This window comes from Schistocerca serialis, chromosome 9 (assembly GCF_023864345.2).
Source record: "Schistocerca serialis cubense isolate TAMUIC-IGC-003099 chromosome 9, iqSchSeri2.2, whole genome shotgun sequence".
In the NCBI taxonomy this organism is placed as follows: domain Eukaryota; kingdom Metazoa; phylum Arthropoda; class Insecta; order Orthoptera; family Acrididae; genus Schistocerca; species Schistocerca serialis.
Window position 1 is genome coordinate 81419364 of NC_064646.1, and position 25590 is coordinate 81444953.

At 42.4% G+C, this 25590-nt stretch overlaps 1 protein-coding gene across 1 annotated transcript in view; it reads right to left on the reverse strand.

Annotated features, from left to right (window-relative positions):
• LOC126419379 (serine protease inhibitor I/II-like) overlaps nt 1-24936 on the reverse strand; it is a 58889-nt gene extending 33953 nt beyond the window's left edge. The window contains exons 1-2 of the mRNA XM_050086567.1: nt 24864-24936; nt 21318-21419 (exon numbers count right to left, since the gene is read on the reverse strand). Of these exons, the coding sequence (XP_049942524.1) occupies nt 21318-21419; nt 24864-24936 (175 nt within the window). The remainder of the gene's footprint in view (nt 1-21317; nt 21420-24863) is intronic.
• Nucleotides 24937-25590: the final 654 nt, after the last annotated feature.

Genomic DNA, 25590 nt, shown 5'->3' on the forward strand with positions numbered 1-25590 from the left:
TACCCCAAAAATGGATGAGAAATGTTGGACATCTCGCCGCACGTGCAGTGATGGTGCTTACCGACCCTGCCCTCGCTGGTAGGAGGCAGTGCCACATATGGCACCGATCGGCTCCTCTGTCTTCAAACATATTTTCTAAATGTGATATGTTGCAAACTCAGAAGTTACAGGATTATTGCCCTCGATGTAATCAAACAAAACATTTTCTAATTTTCTGTTTCCCTCCATTCGTCTCTTTTTCCATTGACAGACTTTATTTAGTAAAGGACACGTAGGTCATTTACCAGTAGCGAAGCGATGCATTTCGGAAGATTATACTTATTTACACTGATGAACCAAACCATTGTGACTGCCTGCTTAATACACTACTGGCCATTAAAATTGCTACACCAAGAAGAAATGTAGATGATAAACGGGTATTAATTGGACAGACATATTAAACTAGAACTGACATGTGATTACATTTTCACGCGATTTGTGTGCATAGATACTGAGAAATCAGTACCCAGAACAACCACGTCTGGTCGTAATAACGGCCTTGATACGCCTGGGCATTGAGTCAAACAGAGCGTGGATGGCGAGTACGGGTACAGCTGCACATGCAGCTTCAACACGATACCACAGTTCATCAAGAGTAGTGACTGGCGTATTGTGATGAGCCAGTTGTTCGGCCACCATTGACCAGACGTTTTCAATTGGTGACAGATCTGGAGAATATGATGACCAGGGCAGCAGTCGACCATTTTCTGTATCGAGAAAGGCTCGTACAAGACCTGCAACATGCGGTCGTGCATTATCCTGCTGAAATGTAGGGTTTCGCAGGGATCGAATGAAGGGTAGAGCCACGGGTCGTAACACATCTGAAATGTAACGTCCATTGTTCAAAGTGCCGTCAATGCGAACAAGAGGTGACCGACACGTGTAAGCAATGGCACCCCATACCATCACGCCGGTGATATGCCAGTATGGCGATGACGAATACACGCTTCCAATGTGCGTTCACCACGATGTCGCCAAACACGGATGCGACCATCATGATGCTGTAAACAGAACCTGGATTCATCCGAAAAAATGACGTTTTGCCATTCGTCCACCCAGGTTCGTCGTTGAGTACACCATCGTAGGCCCTCCTGTCTGTGATGCAGCATCAAGGGTAACCGCAGCCATGGTCTCCGAGCTGATAGTCCATGCTGCTGCAAACGTCGTCGAACTGTTCGTGCAGATGGTTGTTGTCTTGCAAACGTCCCCATCTGTTGACTCAGGGATCGAGACGTGGCTGCACGACCCGTTACAGTCATGCGGATAAGATGCCTGTCAGCTCGACTGCTAGTGATACGAGGCCGTTGGTATCCAACACGGCGTTCCGTATTACCCTCCTGAACCCACCGATTCCATATTCTGCTAAAAGTCATTGGATCTCGACCAACGTGAGCAGCAATGTCGCGATACGTTAAACCGCAATCGCAATAGGCTAAATTCGACCTTTATCAAAGTCTGAAATGTGATGGTACGCATTTCTCCTCCTTACACGAGGCATCACAACAACGTTTCACCAGGCAACGCCGGTCAATTGCTGTTTGTTTATGAGAAATCAGTTGGAAACTTTTCTCATTTCAGCGCGTTGTAAGTGTCGCCACCGGCACCAACCTTGTGTGAATTCTCTGAAAAGCTAATAATTTGCGTATCACAGCATCTTCTTCCTATGGGTTAAATTTCACGTCTGTAGCACTTCATCTTCGTGGTGTAGCAATTTTAATGGGCAGAAGTGTCGTTAGTTTTTCCGTCTTTACAACAAAATCCTTAACTCACCTTGCGTATCAGGGATCCGAAAGTATATTTGTAGCTTTGTGGTTATGTATGGCATTAGATGTCTACGTGCAGGTCATGTAATTCGCGTAAATAACGGTTCGTTGATTTTGGTAGGCGGCGATGGTCCCTGATAGCCACCCAGATGGATTCCATAGGATTTACATCAGGCGAATTTGGTCGCCGAGACGTCAACGTGAGTGCTCCCTCAAACTACTGTAGCAAGGATCTGGCTCCGAGACATGGACAACTATGGTGGTAAAAGACGATATGACATGAAGACGTGAAGAATGATGGGATGCAGATGGTTCGCAGCTTTCAGCGTGTCATCGATTACACAGGTTCCATGTAAGAGACGAAGAATGAGTCCCGTAGCGTAATAATTCTCCCACCATCTTCCGTCCTTGGTGTGCTGCAAGTTACGAGCCGCCATTTACCTCGATGACGGCGTTTGTCGAGATGACCATCGACCTAGTGTAGCAAAACTGTGATTCACCCGAAGAGTCTACGCGTTTCCATGGATCGACGGTTGAATCCCGATGGTCCCGTGCCCTCTGCAATCATAACTGACGACGTCGTTGGGTCAACATGTGAACACGTACGGTTAGTCTGCTGTGGAGCTCCTTGTTCAACAGTGAACGGTGAACGGTGTGCTCCAAAACACTTGTGCGTACAACAGCATTGTTCTCTTTCAGCAGAGATGTAAGAGATCAACATATATCCTACTTTATGTAGCAGACAAGCGCTCGGACTCCACGTTCTGTAAAGATTCGTAGACGTCCCACCATTTAGTGTCTAGTGGTAGTTTCACTGTCATTCTACCTCTTTTCGTAGATGCTCACGACAGTAGCACGTGAACATTCGACCAGTTTCGCCGTTTTCAAGATAGTCGTTCACAGGCTCTACGTAATATTCACTTTGTCAAAGTCGCTTATCGCAATGTATTTTCCCATTTGCAGACCATATGTCTAGGGTGACACTCGTTCCGTGTCTCCCCAGCTTACATACTTTTGTTGTCACGTCACGTTTCCGCAACGCCACCAGGCGGCATCCAGCGTCGCCGTGGGCAGTGGTCATAATGTATTGGCTTATCAGTGTATTTGTGACGCAATATGGTTGGATTTAGCTGCACTGTAATTTGAAGAAACCAGCGGAGACAGTGAGACCTGTAAATAAACTAATAAATATTACCTCAATGGAAACACAAAGTTGTGTAACACGATGCAAAAAAAAAAAAAAAAAAAAAAATCCTATCTGCCAGACGCAAGACCAGAACCCTGAACCCCACGCGCTAATGTCTGTTACGTAGACCCGGAGCCAGGTGAACGTTTGAATTGGGCTAGGATGACCAGATGCGAGAGATCGGTAGGCACCAGCACGTGCGACGAGATGCGTCATATGGTGACATCACACGTTTAACATTAGTCATCCACTTTTGAGGTATTTTCAGCCCCATGTGTCTTACAGTTGTCTCAAAGACATCTACGCACATCGAGGGTTTTCAAACTTCAGTATGAATCACTCTCTGTGCAGTTCTACACGGCTTGACAACCATTTAGATCATTTCAGGGCGTATACAGTCTCTTTCCTGAACCCTTGCAGGAATCCAGCACGATGTGACGAGCAATAAGTGTGGGGGAAATGGGACGCAACGTAAATAGGGTGCGACAACATGGGAATTTGTGTCGAAAGGAAAGGGTGCTGGGATATTTGAAGAGCTTAAGGCGACTACTCGTGTAAACTGGGATTAGAGGTTCGAGTCTTGGTCCGACACAAATTTTCAGTTGTCACCAGCGAATTTAATTCAGCGTCCAGTTATGGCCGATGTGAGTATTTACTTGATTTCACAAGATAGTTTAAAGATCTGAAACAACGACCTGTATATAGTCGTTTACAAATAGACATCTCTATCACAAGCACAGGGGCCATTCTTCGCTAAAAGATATGAGACATCTAACTCTACATCTACGTAATTATTATGCAAAACACTTTGTGGTGCATGGCAGAAGGTACTTCCCACTGTACCAGTTATTACCTCTTTTTACCGTTCCAATTACTTGTGGTGTGGTGTCACCGCCAGACACCACACTTGCTAGGTGGTAGCTTAAATCGGCCGCGGTCCATTTAGTACATGTCGGACCCGCGTGTCGCCACTGTGTGATCGCAGACCTAGCGCCACCACATGGCAGGTCTCGATATACGATAGAGCACTCGCCCCAGTTGTACGGACGACATTGCTAGCGACAATACGGACGAAGCCTTCCTCTCATTTGCCGAGAGTCAGTTAGAATAGCCTTCTGCTAAGTCCATGGCTACGACCTAGCAAGGCGCCAATTGTAACAGTGCATGTATCTTACGAGTCTCATTTGTATAGTCCAGAGAGATGTATCACAAGGAGTAAATAAAGTTAAGTATATTCCAAAGCTACGTATTTTCTTGATAGCAGTCATAACGTATCTTGTTCCAGACTTGACGCCAGTCGGTGTGTGTGTGTACGCGTGCCTTCCTTTCGGCTACTTCAGTGTGGCGTAACAGTTTTGTTACGTCACAACATGTGGAACGTGGAAAAAATGTCTGTTTAAATGCCTCTTTGCGCGCTCTTATTATTCTAGTACTGTCTTCTTGATAGGGAGTTATATGATAGTCCTTCATTCATCATCTGCAATAGTTCTTGAAACTTGTTAAGTAGGATTTCAAGAGACAGTCTGCGTTTATTGTAAAGAATTCTGCAGTTCTCTCAATGTCACCGTGCTGCCGTCCTTTACGTCAAGCAAAGCTGCGACCGCTCGTGCTGCCCTTTTCTTGCAGGTGCTTGATGTCGCCTATTAGTCCTGTTTCGTAGGGCCCCTTCATACTTGACCACGTTGTAGGATGATGGGTCGCACAAGTGATTTGTGAGCAGTCTCCACTGTAGGCTGATTACATTTCCTTAGTATTAAACCAATAAACCGAAGTCTGTCACCTGCTTTAACTACGACTGAGCTTATGTTATCGTTCTATTTCATTCTGCTGCAAAGGATTACACCCAGCCATTTGTAAGAGTTAACCGATTCTAAATGTGTGTCCCATAGGTGACTCAACCTTTTGGCTCTATAACCCTATGCTAAATCTAGTATCTGGTTGCTGAGTATCAGCCATAACTCGGGAGACTCCATATTTTCTTTTGCTGAAATGCACAGTTTTACTTTTCTGAAAACTGAAAGAAAAATGCCAATATTGTATCAAGGTCTGACTGAACGTTTGTGCACCTTGTTTTAGACAGTACGTTATCATGATAACTGCATCATCTGTGAAAAGTGTGTGGACATTGCTAATGTTGTTTGCAAGGAGATTAATGTACAACCTGAACAGCAAGGGTACCAACAAACTTTCCTGGCGAACACCTGAAGTTACTTGTACATCTGCTGATGAGATAATGCGCTGCTCCTCCCTAGAATGAAATCCTCAATGCAGTCACAAATTTCTCTTGATGCCCTATCGATCTTGCTTTCGATAGAAAATGTTGTCTGGTACTGATTAAATGCTTTTGGAAGTCAAGAAACACCGAAAGCTAATAAGTAAGATATTAAGTATAACGACCTGAACTTAACATGTGTAACAAAGTTCATGAAAAACTAGTCCAGGGCGGTGTCGATGCTGCACATTGAAACGTACCAGCTACAATCGTACTAGATACAGGAGATACTGCCAATATAATATTCACTGACCTTTTCGGTAGAATAAGTGAGGTTTCTAAAATGCCTATCTTTCCAGCTCAGAATTGTATGATTATCGGCGCAGTGCGCTGATGGTTGGCACTGTTGCAGTGGAGCACCTCTCTCGCAATGATATCGAAGTGTCACGTGACATGTGGGGCACATGACGGGTGCAGAGAGCAGATGTGGAGTTACGGGCAGGCAGCTGAATGCGCCAGTACAATTCCGACTGTGGTGACAGAGTTATATATTACTGGTCTCCTGTGGAGTGACAGCTCTTCGAGAAAAGGCCATTGCTTCAGGACAGTCAGACAGTACAGTGGTTATCTGCTACTGTGGCAACGGGCATCTTTTTTATGTTAGTCTGTGTTTCAAGAAGAAATTGATGGAAGGGAGCGAGAGGGTCCGGCGGGTCGTGAGAAGTTTTACGAGGTGCATTCAAGTTCTAAGGCCTCCGATTTTTTTTCTCCGGACTGGAAAGAGATAGAAACATACGCATTGTTTTAAAATGAGGCCGCGTTCATTGTCAATACGTCCCAGAGATGGCAGCACTGTACGGCAGATGAAACTTTACTGCCAGCGGCGAGAATGAGAACTGTTTTAAATACTTAAAATGGCGACGTTTTCCTTACTTGAACAGCCTGCAATCATTCGTTTTCTGAATTTGCGTGGTGTGAAACCAATTGAAATTCATCGACAGTTGAAGGAGACATGTGGTGAAGGAGTTATGGATGTGTCGAAAGTGCGTTTGTGGGTGCGACAGTTTAATGAAGGCAGAACATCGTGTGACAACAAACCGAAACAACCTCGGGCTCGCACAAGCCGGTCTAACGACACGATCGAGAAAGTGGAGAGAATTGTTTTGGGGGATCGCCGAATGACTGTTGAACAGATCGCCTCCAGAGTTGGCATTTCTGTGGGTTCTGTGCACACAATCCTGCATGACGACCTGAAAATGCGAAAAGTGTCACCCAGGTGAGTGCCACGAATGCTGACGGACGACCACACGGCTGCCCGTGTGGCATGTTGCCAAGCAATGTTGACGCGCAACGACAGCATGAATGGGACTTTCTTTTCGTCGGTTGTGACAATGGATGAGACGCGGATGCCATTTTTCAATCCAGAAACAAAGCGCCAGTCAGCTCAATGGAAGCACACAGCTTCACCACCACCAAAAAATTTTCGGGTAACCGCCAGTGATGAAAACATGATGGTGTCCATGTTCTGGGACAGCGAGGGCGTAATCCTTACGCATTGCGTTCCAAAGGGCACTACGGTAACAGGTGCATCCTACGAAAATGTTTTGAAGAACAAATTCGTTCCTGCACTGCAACAAAAACGTCCGGGAAGGGCTGCGCGTGTGCTGTTTCACCAAGACAACGCACCCGCACATCGAGCTAACGTTACGCAACAGTTTCTTCGTGATAACAACTTTGAAGTGATTCCTCATGCTCCCTACTCACCTGACCTGGCTCCTAGTGACTTTTGGCTTATTCGAACAATGAAAGACACTCTCCGTGGCCGCACATTCACCACCCGTGCTGCTATTGCCTCAGCGATTTTCCAGTGGTCAAAACAGACTCCTAAAGAAGCCTTCGCCGCTGCCACGGAACCATGGCGTCAGCGTTGTGAAAAATGTGTACGTCTGCAGGGCGATTACGTCGAGAAGTAACGCCGGTTTCATCGATTTCGGGTGAGTAGTTAATTAGAAAAAAAATCGGAGGCCTTAGAACTTGAATGCACCTCGTACAGACACTCATTACGGCGGGCCACCAAGCGTGGCTGTGTTTTCCTGGAGGTGAAACCTATAAATTATATTTTGTCGTGTTGAAAGTCAGATCTGGAAGCTAAAGTGATCTGTAGAGATTGAATAAGAGTCCCTAATCGTTATTTCCACCAACCTTTCGTCTTCTAAAATTGTGTCCCCAGCGCAGAAGACAGCTCGTCGGTCGTGGGATCTTCTTCGGCGGAGGCTGCTATGCTGTCATCTCGAACTTTAATCTGTGTTTGTGCTTTTTTTTTGTGGGATTCCACTTGCCCAGGTGGTAGGTGACACCTCTCATTAAGGGACCCTGTTTGCTTATATTTTAAAATATCACTATTCACACTCTCTTCGACAACTCTCGACATAGCTTACTTAATAGTACGGTAACAACTTGCAATGTAGAGTACGACATGTCCGTGCGAAACAGAGAGATACAGGTCCGGCTCTGAAGAACACCCGAATCCGAGTTGCGTGACCGGACCTTCAGAACGCCTGAAACAGTCTGACTAGCGACCTAAAGGTGTCCGAAATACTTCGGTTGTAATATCGCTACTCTCATGTTTCTCAAATGTAGTGTAATTTGTTAAACAAAAATGGGATACTCGTAGTGTAACCACGAGAGATTGTCAAACTGAAAACAGGATTAAATACAATGAGAAGTATGTAAATAATTAATAAGAGAAATTAGGCGTTTTGGCGCCTAACACCCGAATGTAATGACCAATCAGAAGCAAGTTCAGTACAATTGGCGGACTCTCCCACGGGAATGGCACATACTGTACGATCTGCTGCTTGTACCTCACTCCGCTTTTGTACCGTATGCTACTTGACGTGTATCAAGCTGCATCAAGGCGAGCTTCTAGCAAGATAAAATACTGGTGGCCACAAGACATAATGGCTTTCGACAAGGACTACTCTGCTGGACTGCGGCACTGATAAAGTTCATTCATGATGGTGGTCCTGTCACTCCCGTACTGATGCAAGGTCTTGTCATGGGACTGAGACTGGTTTCTGTATTTCTACTGTATGTGTTTGCTAAACATTATTTACTTTTAAAGCAAGTTGTGAGGCACCGGGCAATTTGCTGGTTTAAAGTTGATGACGCCTCATCAGATTAAAAATGGCTCCAACTGTCTCCGCTCGTTTAAAGACTGAGCTTTTGATTGAGTTTTCTTTTGAGGGATGCTATAGAGTGTTTCATCAACTGTAGCAAGTGCTTGTGTGTGGACCGGCTTTTGGACTGTGTTAAAAGTATTTGTGTTTCAGTTGAGATAAAGGCCATGCGCTCATATGAATAAAGGTGAGGACCATGAACCCAGGTCATATTGTATGAATGAGTAATGAAAACGGCAAATGACATTCTCAAACATATTTTGAGTGGTTATGCAAAATACGTGCTGTGTATTGGACAAATCACGTTGATTTTCAGTTTATATTGTTTTTGCAGTTCGTGAAGATTACCATTCTCATTTCCCATTTTTGTTGTCTCTTGCGGAAGAATTTCTTAAGTAGGCTTAGTACGTTTGTTTAACATTTGGTAGAGTTTTATCCAGAATGTCGTTATAAGTTATGAGATGATTATATGTATCTGCTTAAAGTAATCAAATTTTGGAAATTCTTTAATGCTACTGAGATATTTGAGTCATTATTTGGTAATGGACTACTGTGATAATTGAGGATAAGGTATGCTTAATTCATAGTAATCAGTTTTAAGACACAGGTCAGCGTCTGTAAAGTTTTATTGATTGTATTGTCAGATGCCTGATTTCTTGTTTTCAAAATGCTACTTATGTTCAACTGGATCACTGTGGGACTGAAGTGAAACGACTAAAGCTGATTTAATGTGACACTTGTGCTAATGTTACTGATACTGAAAAACGCTTGAGATGATTTTGGATGGAGATTACATATATTACATACAATAAAAATATGTATTTGAAAGTAAATCTCAGAACCTTGGTTGTACACCTGTCCACTGTCCCAGTCAGCCACGGAAAGGTGTCAGTAATGCCAGTAACGTCACACGTGTCCAGTTCTGTACCAGGTAACGTGATTTGGGAGAGGAGCACTGGGATGTTTGGGACTGAGGATCGTCGCGCTGAAAAATTTATTTATTTTTCAGTTTCTTTCTTTATTTATTTTGTCCAGTTCGCCTCAAACTTCATTAACTAGTCTTGAGATCCGACGCCAACCTGTACCACCTGGCGTGCTTGCGGTGAACAAGGCGCAAGATGTGAAGACCTGCCGATTCAGTGGAGAGTGAAGCTGGTAGCAGCAACGACGCCCGCCTCGCAGAAGCTGAGCGTAAGCGACGATTGGAAAGGCGACACACTGGCTCAGACATCTTTGTAACCGAAGTGATCTCATACCAATTTACACTACAGGCTGCAAACCTCTAAAATCATTAAAAAACGTTTGTTCGACACATATTCAACCCGAAAAAAAGCACTGAGTAATCATTCAATTAAGGCCTCTAAATTTCAGGACTCATAAAATCGAAAATGCGCTATGGTTAAGAAACCACATTGGTCACGACATAGTCACATACATAGTTAACAGAAAGTTCACGTACACAATTAGTACCCACATTAACTACTCATTAGACAATAGGAAGCTAAATCCAACCTACTTAACTAGAGCACTCATTGCTAACTTAGCGCCACTTAAGCTATGCCTTTAGTTACTATATTAGATTCGCACACAATTTCGTAATGTTTTTGCTTTGCATGTTTGTATTCAGGTTGCTGTGGGTTCATTTATCGATTGTCATTATTTATTGGCGGTTCACTGTTGCTGTCTGAGTTTAAATATTGTCATTTTGTCATCTGGGGATAACGAGCTGTGAACGCTAGAAAATGGAGTGCGAAGTGGAGAAATCGGAACATTTCCGATATATTCTTCTCTCTGAGCTCAATAGAGGGGTGACAGAAGCGGAGGCAGCCAGAAACCTTTTCGCCGCGTATGGGGATAGTGCCATTGGTCAGAGCAGGGCGAGAAAATGGTTTTCTCGTTTTACGGAGGATAGTTTTGACATTAGTGACTCTCCACATTCGAAAATCCCTTCGGGGTTTGATGAAGATCGTTTGAACACATCAATTCTCAACGATTCCTGTCATTATACTTGAGAAGTGGCAAATGTGATGAAAATGATAATTCCACCATCGGGCCGTGAGGAAGATTCAGATATAGGGACACATGGGTACAATAAACAGAACCACAAGTTTACGAAAGTTCAAGTAACGCCAGGCACATGGACGTAGTTGTTTACAACGAACCAACACACATCAAACCCAAACCAAACTGTTCAAGACGTGACGGCCTCTTAAAATGAATGAATGCCCGTCAATGGGATGATAAGCCCTAATCTTCTGTCCCTTTTGTTTATACTTATTCAAGCACTCTACTGGCGGATTAAAATTAGTGCAGCATGGAAACACGACGTCGATTTTGATCCGATGACTGCATTTGCACTTATAATGGCTTCAACGTCGTCCGCCAAGGGGTGGCGTAGTTGTATAACTACCGGAGCGCCATCTGTGTCCAAACTTTAATAGTGAATGTTCACAAATAGCTGAGGCTCAATGTGGTGCAACGTAGAACGTAGACCTGTGCTGCTGTTCTCACTACTTCTGTACACACGATGCGCTCAGCGCCACTTTCCCCTTTCTCATACTTATGATTACAAGAGATACGGGAATATTCCAGTTAGATTATATTATTGTCAGGCAGATATTAGGAAACCAGATGTTCGATTGCAAGAGATACCTAGGAGCCGATATAGACCCAGATCGTAATTTGCTAATGACGAAGAGTAGATTGAGGTTTTGAGGACTAGTCGTGAAATATCAGTGCTCAAAGACGTGGGATACGGAAGTACTAAGCAATGAAGAGAAACGCTTGAAGTTCTCTCGGGGTACAGATACTACGATGATAAATAGCTGACTAACCAGTTCAGTTGAAGGGGAATGGGCATTTCTAAAAGGGCAATCACAGAACCTGGGAAGATACACATAGGTACCGAGAAGTTAACTGCGAAAAACCATGGGCAGCAGAAGAAATACTTCAGTTGAACGACGAGAAAATGGGTACGAAAATGTCACTTACGAACGAAAGAAATGGGGAGGCTAAGGCGAGTGAAGAAATCGAAAAGGAAATGAGTTTCAGAAAGACTGACCTAGCATGCAGGAATGTCAAAAAGACTTTCGGTGAGCAAGGGTTGTGACACTAAGAGTGCAGTGGGAATCCTACTGTTAAATGCAGAGGAAAGAGCCGATACGTGGAAAGAGTACACTGAAAGCCTCTTTGAGGAGGAGGACATCTGATGACGTGATAGAAGAAACAGGAGGCGATAGGGAAGAGGTAGAGGATCTGTTATTAAGATCATAATTTAAAAGATCCTTGGACGACTTAAAGTCAAATAAGGCTGAAGGGAGTAATAACATTCCATCGGAATTTCTAAAATCATGGCAGAAGTGGCAACAAACAGCTGTTCTTGTTGGTATGTAGTATGTATAAAACTAGTGACGCACAATCAGACTTTTGGAAAAATACCGTACACACCATTGCGAGGATAACAAGGAGTACTAAGTGCGAGAACTACCGCACAATCAGCTTATGCATGCAAGTTTCTGACAACAATAATGCAGCGGAGAATAGAAAAGAAAATTGAGGATTTGTCAGGGTGAAGGCACCAAAGTGGCAGTTGTGACGTTGCGGTAGACAATCGAAGCAAAACAGAAGAAAGATCAAGATTCGTTCATGGTATGGAGAATGGTATACAATATATACAAGGACCGAGAGGTAACAATAAGAATGGAAGACCAAGAACGAAGTGCACCGATTAAAAGTTGTGTAAAGCAAGAACGTAGCTTTTCACCCATATTGTTCAATCTATACATAGAAGAAGCAATGAAGGGAATAAAAGAAAGCTTCAGGAGTAGGATTAAAATTCAACGTGAAAGTGTATCAATGACAGATTCACTGGTGACATTGCTATTTTCACTGAAAATGAAGGATTACAGGATCTGCTGAATGGATTGAACAGTCTACAGTGTACAGAATATGGATTGAGAGTAAATCGAAGAAAGACTTAAGTAATGAGAAGCAGCAGAAATGAGAACAACGAGAAACTTAACATCAGAACTGATGGTCAAGTAGTAGATGAATTTAAGGAATTCTGCTATCTAAGCAGCACAGTAAACCATGATGGACGGAGCAAGAAGGACATAAAAAACATGCTAGCACTGGCAAAAAGTACATTCTTGCCCAAGAGAACCATACTTGTATGAAACACAGGCCTTAGTTTGAGGAAGAAATTTCTGAAAATGTACATTTGGAGCACGGAATTGCATGTAGTGACAACAGAAAATAATCGAAGCCTTTGAGATGTGGCGCTACAGAAGAATGTTGAAAATTAGGTAGACTAATTTTTCCGCAGAATTGGCGAGGAAGGGAACTTATGGAAAGCACTGCCACGAAGAAGGGACAGGACAATAGGACATGTGTCAAGTCATCAGGAGGGAATAAGGAATTACTGCCTTGGTCCTAAAGGCTGTAGAAAAGCTGTAGAGGAAAACAGAGATTGGAATACATCCAGCAAGTAATTAGTATCTGTGAGACCTGCTTGTACCTTTTCTGCAGCACTCATCCGAAGCAATAGTATTTGATAATTGGACGACAGTGGATGTAAAAATTTATAAATAGCTTGTGGTATACTTGTTGAAAGTTGGCATTAAAATATAATAGATCAGTTTATGTTTGTGTGTGTGTTCATTTTGTTTATTTGGAAACCAATTTGGTAACTTAAAACACAGATAATTTTTATCAATGTGCCTATTGAAGTTTTATCGTTAATGTCCGTGGAATTTGGTGCAGTGCTGGTTGTTTTGGTGCACCCAGGCACCAGTAAAATAAAATTAGTAAAAACAATGTTCACATTAATGCCAAGACTCCAGTTCACTTTTCATTATCATTTACAGCTGTTTGTCACCCTTCCGATTTATTTAATACTTACAGAAGTATAGGTCAAAGCTACTAGATCATGCATTATGTTGCGTTTCAGGCGGATTTATTTCATCTTGGCAAGAATCAGCTTATCCTAAGACAGAAAGGTAAGTCTCCTATGTCATCTCCTTACGAATCCTGTAATTTTTTATTTATCTGGTTCCGTGATGTAACTATTCATATTACTGACGCAAAGATAGTAACAAGCTCGAAATTTATCTCGACAACTGTGAAAAACAGCAAACATATCATTCACTCTCTGCGTCACTCAATACATCCTGGTGTGTAGCACAACGGACTCCAATTAGGTATCCAACACTACTGCTCACCTAAGTGGAAGAAGGATGTGGAAGTTGTCTAGCATGTGCGAATAATATAAAATTAACATTAAAAAGTAAACTATTGTATTGTTGACGGTTGTAGAAAGAAAAATAATAACTTTATGAGCAAATGAACCAAAAATCAAATTAAAACAATATAAATACTGCATTTACATACAATAGAAATGAATTGTTGTCCGTGAAACAAACTCTGTATTAGACGGATTACAATCATGGTATTTATTTTTCATACTTGAATGCGATAAGAGAATTACAAATCGTAAATTGTAATGAGATGAAAATAATCTGCTGCAGAGACAAAAGGAGGACGTCCACACTGTTTAAATGGTGTTGCTGCGTTTTAACTCCAGAGAACTTCTCGGATAGTCCGTCATCTTCAAGAAGGAACGCTGAAACGAAAACGCAAAACATTCACATGGCACTATAAGAGGCATTTAATTTAGATTAAGTAAAAACCACTTACGTTCCCCACAACAGAATCTGTTAGTAATTTTCATGCGCCTCAATAATAACTACACCATTTTATACGACAGAAACAAAGGCAAAACATATCAAGCGGAATAAAGAACTGAGAAAGGCGTAACAGAAGCCAGATGAGGATTTAAAAATTAGACAACATTATTTTTAGACAGCTAAGTGTAAGATTGCGCCAGGTTTGTGAAAGTAACACGTATTTAAAAAGGCATATAAATAAACTAATTAAGTCTGAAGAGTGCACAGAATGAATCGTTGCAAGATTATTGCCTCTTTCATCAACAGTGACACCCACAACGATGTTTATTCAGTCTAGAGCTCATTAGTTTTATCTTCCATGGAGTCTTGGTCGGAAATCTTTCCGTCGGTTACGCGATTTTCAGCGTCGAGGTGTTAGGATTCTTTTTGTATATTTTTAATATTTGAGAAATGTTGGGCCAGTTGTTACACTGGGCTGGAAAATATCAGTAGAAAGAACGAGTAACAAAAAACTTCGATAGATATATCTTTCCTCTGTTGGTGGAAGCAGCGCAGCGATTTTGAGATTACGCTGCGTCTGATAAATGCAATTTATGTTTTGCCACTTGCAGGGTGTCTCATTGTATTTGAGAGTATCTTCATTGGTCTTAAATATACACAAAAGAACAACGAGAGACTACGAAAATGAAACGTGCTGCATGTAAGTGTCAATATTTCACTATTTTGGTCCACTGTAGCTTAATATTAATAAATTGAGATAAATTGAGGAGAAAAGCCTAAGACAAAATTTAAATAACTTACTTACTCTCTGTCCCTCTCTCTCTCTATCTCGATCACACACACACACACACACACACACACACACACACACACAGACACTTATTCTACAGTTACTAGGTATTTATCAAAGTTTTTTCCGTTAAAATAGGGGCCTCATAATATGCTGCATGGTAACTATCATAGTGTCCGCCCGTGTTCTCGCGGTAGCGTTCTCGCTTCCCGAGCAGGGGATCTCGGGTTCGATTCCCGGCGGGGTCAGGGATTTTTCCTGCCTCGAGATGACTGGGTGTTGTTGTGTCGTCTTCATCATCATCATTCATCCCCATTACGGTCGGAGGAAGGCAACGGCAAACCACCTCCATTAGAACCTTGCCTAGTAAGGCGGTGCGGGTCTCACGCATCGTTCCCCTACGCTCTGTAAAGAAGCATGGGACTTCATTTCCATTTTTTCCAACTATCATAGTGCTTTCCTAGAGATGTCTCCATCATTAAAACCAACAGTTAAAACATCGTGTTTCAAAGGCCATGGTCGCCGTATCAAACTATTTACTAACGGTTTGCCCCATGTGAGGGAGCTATATTCAGAGACAGAAAATGGCAAAGCTTAAGGTTCTCCGAGTTTATAAGTGCACTGTGAGTTATATGTGACTCATAACCGTACGTCATATGACGCATAATGCATCATTATCTTTGGACGGAGACACAATTGACAATTAAAATTAAATCAGTCGCTGTTCTCTTACTGCAAATTCAGCATTTGTATTTCACTTCGTTTACCTCCAGCCTCTGAAGTCTCCCACAGATGGGTGTGAAACGTCGGTAAAGAAGTCTCATACACCCACCGCGACCCCTCTGTCAGGAAGCGATGCTGACGTAAGATTGGGCGTGTCAGTCTTCATTGCAGCATTAAAACGCTAACTTGTTTAGGTCTGAAATTCACAATGCCGAATATCAGAGTGGTTACATGCCTGGTTAATACGAGCCAGGAGGACAGGCCATCAAGGTGCAGGTGGAACTTCTACCGTTGGGACCGCAGCGGCAGGTGTTACACTTATCCTTGAAGGTCGTTCCAGGAGTGCAGTTCACCTCTGCAACACAATATCAAAGGAGACTCAGATAATTGCCTGTGAGAGCAATAAAACAGCTTTCCCTCATTATAAAAATATTCATCAGTTACCTTGTTTACTAAAGAACTAAAAATAGGAGCACATTTCACAATTAATGCGTGTGTATTTTACAACAGGAAAGAGTTGTTCAAAAAAGGTTGAAATGTGTGTGAAATCTTATGGGACTTAACTGCTGAGGCCATCAGTCCCTAAGCTTACACACTACTTAACCTAAATTATCCTAAGGACAAACATACACACACCCGTGCCCCAGGGAGGACTCGAACCTCCGCCGGGACCAGCCACACAGACCATGATTGCAGCGCCCCAGACCGCTCGGCTAATCCCGCGCGGCTAGGAAAGAGTTGTACGAACGCTTTTGTGGGAGTAGCAGCATTTTTACCTACTATAACATATCATATAATAGGACATCAGGAAGATGAAATATAAAAAAAAAAAACGAATAGAACATCAGAAGGGCAGGAAGACCAATAGTTCAGAATAGACAGAACAGAATCTCACAATGGACAGAAGAAACAGAAGCTCAGAATGGTCAGAAACCCAAAAGCTCGGAATGGATAGAATTTGCATAACCTGAGAATGGACGGAAAGGACAGAAGCTGAGAATGGACAGAAATGGCAGAAGCTGAGAATGGACAGAGAGCGCAGAAGCTCACAATGGGCAGAAAGCTCAGAAGCTGAGAATGGGTAGAAAGTACAGAAGCTGAAAATGGACAGAAAAAACATAAGCTCCGGATATACGGAAGGAACAGAACATCAGAATGGACAACACGTACAGAAGCCGAGAATGAACAAAGAGGACAGAAGATCAGAATGGAGAGAAAGAACATGGGTTGGAATGGATCAAAAGAGGAGAAGCTCCAGAAGGACAAAGAGCAGAAGCAGAGGAAGGTCAGGAAAAGCAGAAGCCTAGAATGGACAAAAAAAAAACCAGAATTGATTCAAACAAAGGAACTACAGAATGGACAGAAAATAATTAGAATGGACAACGACAGGGTATTAGAATCGGCCGCAAACTTTTCAAAGGCAACCATCCCACATTTCACCTAAAAATAACGCAGGTACCGCTCCAAAAACTTAAACGTGCCTTGCAAGACGTGGCTTTGGGAATAACTGTTCAAGAATGCACGTCTACACCACATAAAGAAATCTCGATAAACTCTTTAGAATAACTACTCGTCATAGTCCACTTTCACTGTTTGAGCGGTGTAATATCCTGGAGCTAGGAAATGTAGGAAGACCACCTCAAATGCTTCAGCTGTCAGGGCACGTGAAGTAGAGGTGTCTTGGAGTCACCCGTCTAAATCTGATTCTGTTAGGCCTTCCGTGCAAGGTGTGACTCAAAAGAAACGGAACCGGCAGGCCATCTACAGGGTGTTTCAAAAATGACCGGTGTATTTGAAACGGCAATAAAAACTAAACGAGCAGCGATAGAAATACACCGTTTGTTGCAATATGCTTGGGACAACAGTACATTTTCAGGCAGACAAACTTTCGAAATTACAGTAGTTACAATTTTCAACAACAGATGGCACTGCAAGTGATGTGAAAGATATAGAAGACAACGCAGTCTGTGGGTGCGCCATTCTGTATGTCGTCTTTCTGCTGTAAGCGTGTGCTGTTCACAACGCGCAAGTGTGCTGTAGACAACATGGTTTATTCCTTAGAACAGAGGATTTTTCTGGTGTTGGAATTCCACCACCTAGAACACAGTGTTGTTGCAACAAGACGAAGTTTTCAACGGAGGTTTAATGTAACCAAAGGACCGAAAAGCGATACAATAAAGGATCTGTTTGAAAAATTTCAACGGACTGGGAACGTGACGGATGAACGTGCTGGAAAGGTAGGGCGACCGCGTACGGCAACCACATAGGACAACGCGCAGCTAGTGCAGCAGGTGATCCAACAGCGGCCTCGGGTTTCCGTTCGCCGTGTTGCAGCTGCGGTCCAAATGACGCCAACGTCCACGTATCGCCTCATGCGCCAGAGTTTACACCTCTATCCATACAAAATTCAAACGCGGCAACCCCTCAGCGCTGCTACCATTGCTGCACGATAGACATTCGCTAACGATATAGTGCACAGGATTGATGACGGCGATATGCATGTGGGCAGCATTTGGTTTACTGACGAAGGTTATTTTTACCTGGACGGCTTCGTCAATAAACAGAACTGGCGCATATGGGGAACCGAAAAGCCCCATGTTGCAGTCCCATCGTCCCTGCATCCTCAAAAAGTACTGATCTGGGCTGCCATTTCTTCCAAAGGAATCATTGGCCCATTTTTCAGATCCGAAACGATTACTGCATCACGCTATCTGGACATTATTCGTGAATTTGTGGCGGTGCAAACTGCCTTAGACGACACTGCGAATACCTCGTGGTTTATGCAAGATGGTGCCCGGCCACATCGCACGGCCTACGTCTTTAATTTCCTGAATGAATATTTCGATGATCGTGTGATTGCTTTGGGCTATCCGAAACATAACGGAGGCGGCGTGGATTGGCCTCCCTATTCGCCAGACATGAACCCCTGTGACTTCTTTCTGTGGGGACACTTGAAAGACCCAGGTGTACCGCCAGAATCCAGAAACAATTGAACAGCTGAAGCAGTACATCTCATCTGCATGTGAAGCCATTCCGCCAGACACGTTGTCAAAGGTTTCGGGTAATTTCATTCAGAGACTACGCCATATTATTGCTACGCATGGTGGATATGTGGAAAATATCGTACTATAGAGTTTCCCAGACCGCAGCGCCATCTGTTGTTGAAACTTGTAACTACTGTAATTTCGAAAGTTTGTCTGCCTGAAAATGTACTGTTGTCCCAAGCATATTGCAACAAACGGTGTATTTCTATCGCTGCTCGCTTAGTTTTTATTGCCGTTTCAAATATACCGGTCATTTTTGAAACACCCTGTAAATTGGTGACTGGCTGATGAGTGGCTGGCAACGCAGCTACACATTCAGCGCTTCTCTGGAGTGACAAACTGCAGCTGCTGTGTGTGAGCGTGGAGGAGAGGGAGTACTGCTCGCTACACCTGAGCTGATGTTTGTAACATTCGGCGTATAGAGTGCAGAGATTTGGTACTCTATTATGAGGAAAGGAAGAAAATTCTGGGTTCATCCTTAAACCCAGTGAAATATACGCTGCAGTCTGTTTACGTCAGCCGAGCTACTGCAACAAGCAGATTGTAAATACTTTGCTTTTGATAGAACCACCCATTTTTCCCGATGGCTTCACCCGCGTATTTTTTGACATACATATTTAACACACTTCTTCCTCCCTCTCTCTTTGTCCACCTCTTTCTGCCTCTGTCCATCTCATTCTCCCACCTCTATCTGTCTACCTCCTTCTCCAAACTCACTCTGTCTCATCTTCTCCACACCTGGTTTTGTTCATTTCCTCAATCCCTTTCCGTTTCCCCGGACCATAATTTGCTCCTCCTTCCTCTCACCGTATCATCCTTCCTCTGACCAGATCTTCCTCCCAATTTCCCTTACCATCTCTACCTCCCCCTCTTCCTTTTCCAACTGCCTATTACCCCTCTACGCTTTGCATCTTCCTTCTCTCTGTCCATTTCCGTCTCTCCATAACTCTGACCCCAACAATGTTCATCGGTATGTAAACCATCTGCAGTACAGTTCAATAAAGCAGGTCAATACTACTCCCACAACATACCTGGCATGCAGGAAAGGCTTACCCCAAGAGCTTGAAAATCATTTATTTGTAGACGTGGAAGCTGTTATGTAAGGCAGGTCGATGAAGCAGGCAAAATACAAACCAAACTTAACGAAGCTGTTAAATACTCGCGACAGAGCACGTGGGAGACGCACATCCGCAGACATGTGACAGCGTTTCCAGAGCTTTCTGTGGCAGGCAGTTCTCCCATCATTAACAAGGGTCACTTACGCGTTGGTCTTACAAGGGAACCTCCCCATCGCACCCCCCTCAGATTTAGTTATAAGTTGACACAGTGGATAGGCCTTGTAAAACTAAACACAGATCAATCGAGACAACAGGAAGAAGTTGTGTGGAAATATGAAAAAATATGCAAAATATACAAACTGAATAGTCCATGCGCAAGATTTGCAACAACAAGGGAAGAGCAATCCAAAGAGTGCCGTGGACCTGTGGTTAGCGTCAGCAGCTGCGGACAGAGAGGTCCTAGGTTCAAGCCTTCCCTCGGGTGCAAAATTTAACTTGTTTTTTCAGTTTATGTGACAAACGCTTATGTTTTCATCTCTTTTTTGGGAGTGATTATCATATCCACAAGAAAACCTAAATCGGGCAAGGTAGAAGAATCTTATTACCCATTCGCCAAGTGTACAAGTTAGGTGGGTTGACAACATATTCCTGTCATGTGACGCACATGCCGTCACCAGTGTCGTATAGAATATATCAGACGTGTTTTCCTGTGGAGGAATCGGTTGACCTATGACCTTGCGATCAAATGATTTCGGTTCCCATTGGAGAGGCACGTCCTTTCGTCTACTAATCGCACAGTTTTGCGGTGCGGTCCCAAAACACAGACACTAAATTTATTACAGTGAACAGAGACGTCAATGAACGAACGGACAGATCAAAAATAAAGAAGATAAACTTTTCATCCGAGGGCAGAATTGAACCAAAGACCTCTCATTCCGCAGCTGCTCACGCTAACCACGGGACCACGGCGCTCCTGAGTTCACACTTTCCTTGATGTTGTATGTCTTGCACGTGGACTACTCAGTTTGTATATTTTGCTTATTTTTTCATAGTTACAACTTCTTCCTGTTTTCTCATTGATCTGTGTTTAGTTTCTCAAGGGCTATCCACTGTGCCAACCTATAACTAAATATGAGGGGGGTGCGATGGGGAGGTTCCCTTGTTAGAAATATTAGAAATAAATTAAGAATAAAATTCCATGAGTAGTCATCCAGTGATGCTACAGACCGTTGAAAATGTAGGGGCCAATGGCTATCTATGCGGCAGTCACCTCTATTTTATCCATTGAACTTTGTGGTAGTCATTCCTAAACACTGAATAACAAACAACAGTTCTACTGTACGAAGTCCCGATTAAGGACCCACTAGCTGCCCTAACGGCTCGTATCAGCCACGGTACGTTCAACTCCCTGTATCGACGTTGGGGTTCCTGTACTGAATTTGTTACTCATGAGACCCTCTACGTTTGTCCGTATCGTTTCATTACTCCCCGCATGCTACAGTATACGTTTTATTACACCTTGCATTCTGCACTGTAATGGACGAAAAATTATTGAACAACGTCAATATACTTTTTGTTCGACACCGGTATTTCGTGAAAGAACAGAGGATACTCTCAAACGAAGCAGACAGCCGCTCACCTCTCTTCGTAACACACCCTTTGCGCGTGCAGACCCAGACGCCTGTTGGAGTGCACCTACAAGTGTTGCAGTCTTCCTTCTTCGTGTCACCTGGAGTACACTCTAGAACAAAAACCAACCAGCAAATGAAAATGTGTTTACTGTCTCAGTCAGGGTTTAATTTTCATTTTTTTATTGTCACTAAGCGTTCCGCGGTTTCGCATTGAACATCATTACATTATGTTTCCTTACAAACTTTTTATGTAGCCATATGTCACTCGCTCATGCACATTCATTCAGTAAGGAACTATTGAGACAACCAATATGCACATAGTTCTCTACTAAAGAATATGTCTCATTTTTTACTGAATATCAGGTCTGCCTGTTATGCAAACAAATGGTTTTTATATAAAAAACAAATATTGTTTTCGTCAGTCAGTGTTTTATTTTTAGTTCTGTTACATCTTAACATGAATTAAGTGATAATTATTCCCACTAAATTAGATCTAATAATGTTTTCATTACGTTACCTTAATTTTTCTATATTACTGTGTTAAGCAGGACGCACTATACAGTATCAGATATTGGTAGTTTGTCATCTGCAGTTAAACGGTGGTCCCGTGTGTTTGGTTGACGATTTAACAAATCAGTCTACAGAGGATCCTACATAACCTAGTAACGTACAAAAATTAGCGTAACGGCGGGGACAGACCTTTTTTAGGCATGATTTCGTTAGAACAGTTATGAGCTAAAATGTGTTCACATTTTACATAACAGAATAAAGAACACCCTTCAACGATGGCACAAAGGTAGTGCAACATGTTTGGGTTTATATAAAAAACAGTTGTCTGAACAATAGGTGCACCTGATATTTTTTAATTTTGTTAGCAGGCACTGCATCTGCAAGAATCACCACAAAATGATTCCTTATTTAGTTTAGGTTTTAAACATGCACAGGTGTTCAACGAACTTTTTATTTTAATGTCAAAACAGGATGTAAACATGAGGAACATAAATTTCGAAACAATAACGTATATAGAAATTGGATTTTCACTCACAGACCAGTCTCCATAACTGATACGGAGAAGAAAAAAATGTTTGTGTACACTAGTTATAAAATACAATACAGAAATAAACTAGGCGCAGGATATTTGCGTGGATTTTCCGTACTCCCTTACTTGACGTTTCTTGAACTACTCGTCTTAAGCCAACTGGTGATATTTATACTGCTGTAACAAATGAGTCCTGACTAAATACAGTGAAGGCACGTAGGTATCTTTTTAACTTCCTTTTATCGTGAACACTTTTTTGAGGATATCGTAGACGTATATAATTCGGAAAGATTCGTATGACTGTCATCTGTAGCGAACACACGGTTCATTTAGTGGTGGTTTTCCCGAACGAATTGGTGCAGAGGTTACCGCAGTCAACTTTCCTTTAAGTATAGCTCATTCTTTTGCTTGTTTTAATGACGATCCATGCTATTATATCTGTTAGAATGTAACTTGCACACAGCGTGGAAGTACGAAGCTGTGTTATGAACTCTGAGATACAATAAAAATATAAAAATAGAAGTTAAAAAACTAAAAATGCATTAAACTTCCTATTAATGCCGCATTGTACCACTGTGGTTTCAAATTTTTTCTGCACAACAAATTGATCAACAAAATGTTTGCGATCAAGATGTAGAACATGCAGACCAATTGCGTAAGTAGGAATGTTGCAAGAGCGTCTACGTAAAAGACGATTCGCAATTATTCTAACTCGTTCATCTGTTGGATAAAATATTACCGCGACGAGATATAGGGGAATTTGCTTTACGTCGGCGATTGGTTGTGTCGTGTACCACATGAAAAAATAAATAAATAAATAAAATAGAAGATAAGAACATTCTGAACTGTAACTGCTTGTGTGATGATTTCATACCACGAAGAATGAATAAAAACAAAATATTTCTATAAGAATAAAAATTTCGTGGCATTCTAAACAGATGACATTTAAATCACACAGAGGCAGTGCACCCTATCGGAAACGGCCCTATGGGGCGTGATACCGCTGCAGTGTGAGCTATACACTCTAGCGGTGGTTTTAAGAATGTATCCTAAACAGTACGTCACCATGAAGTTTAAGTGAGACGTTGTGATGTACTTTCGAATTAGTAATTTCGCTTGAAGACGGCTTATTTGCGTTTCGTTCATAATCTTAGACCCTGGATGATACTATAAAAAGTAGAAGCATGTACGCATATTCCGCTTCTGTTTGGAGCTATGAACATTTTTTCATCTTCGTTTGTGTGAAACACGTCTTAGCTACTGAACAAGCGCTCACAGTTCGTAAGGTGTGCCCTTTAGAGCCCCTGTTTACTGGACATGTCTTTTCCTTGTTTTGTTTCCTACCACGATCTCTCTCAAAATGTGGAAAGCAAAGAGCCGGCGATAGAAGCGGTTTCGCAGTATCTAGAGTGAATAAGTGCTCATAGATCTTAAGGTGTGCATTCAACAGTCTACGTTTATTAGCCTTTTCTCTTGTTTTTGTCCGCATTAACAACTCTGAAAGTTTATGGGTGCAATTCTCCCTATTTGTCCCATGGGACATGACTTTTGAATCAACATATAGAATTACGATGAAAATTCAAACGTAACAGTATACGGATCTAACAAAAATGAAAACCTTAAATGGCGTAAAGCTAAAAAAAAGAGTAAATAATAATGATGAACGTCAATGAAGCTGTGAAAGCAATGACAAGCTTAGCTTTAAAATGCATAACTCAAATACAAAACGAATTTGTGGCACAGAAACATGCAGCACATACTTTAGCGACACATTTACTGTTTTACAACTTTTAAAATCACTACAAGAGTGTCTGTGGAGCTTAAAAAGAAAAACAAAATATCTCTTAAGTCACGTACTCATGAATTATTTTTTTTTTGCTATAGTATTTGGACTAGTAACGACGACGCAGCAAGAAAGAAAGATATCTAGAAGAGACATGTGAATGTCGAGTTGCAACAAATGCGAAACCTGTAATCGTCTGATTTAAAACAACTTTTTTAAACCATATTTGTGGCTGGTTGATGTTCGAATTATAAATCATATGTCCGACATAACAGATTCATAAAAATAGCTTAAGAAGAAAAAAAAGCTGGCAAAGAGTATGAAGAGTCAGCCACGAAACATCGATACTGTAATGTCTGATGAGTGGAATGAACTGCAACAGCTACAACCAAATATTAAAGTTTGCGAGTGAGAGGTGGAATGCTACATTACGAAGGCGTAGCTGTAGTGTGAAGATGTTCAGGTGTTATTTTCGGACCCATTCCGGGCCCTCATAAAATGATTTATGCAGAGGTGAAGATGGTTTTAACCAGGCTACGCACAAGCTCTACTGATTCAGTCAATGCCCACCTCACTTGGTGAGATACAACTACACAGTGGGGAGGCGTCGTTCGCATCTGTTTCTCTGTGGAAACAGCAGAAGCAGCACTGCTTAACTTGCACCAGAATGGAAACAGTGAATGATTAATTATCTTGGCACCTCCGAAACTCAACAATCGCAGTGAGACTCACCCGATGCAGCGTCCACTGTAGTTGCCATGACGACGAACAAGACCGCCGCTGCTATCGCTAGTGTGACCTTCATGTTTGCTGGTGCTGCTTCTGCCTGTTGCCGCTAATGCTGTGCGAATACGACTGCCAACCGGGCGTCCCACGCGTTTTTATATACCACTCCAGTCCACTGCCTGGTCCCCACCACCGAACCCCTACGTTTATTTTTCGCGAGCCAGCAGGGTTTCATTTCTGGTAATCCCAGCGACCTGTTGCGCTGTGTAGTTTCGCAGAATGATCACCGAGCACTGTACTCCTTCATGTTATCCGTACTTACTGTGATACAGGTCACGAGTGGTGATTCCCCCCTTGAGATTGACGTCAGAATCTTTCCACGTTTCAAAAGGGTAAATAGAAAATTTGTGAACTATTTGACAGAGCTCCTTTTCCGGTTAACGCTCTTTGTTCAGTGTTTTTCCACTGAAGTTATCCGGTCCGTGAATTATATTTAAGAGACGGTGGTCTAAATCTCCGCTATACTTATAAAAATTTATGGTGTCACATTCCATAAACTGCATGTCAAAAGTCTTCAGTAATGCAGGCAGTTTCAGTTAGAAAATAGACCTTTTACGGGTATACGTAAATAAAATAACAATATTATTCTTAGAAAAATGAATCCAGTAGACATCTGACCTACGTATCCGTCGAAACAAACAAGTAACATAAAGTTAATATCTGCCGGGAGAAC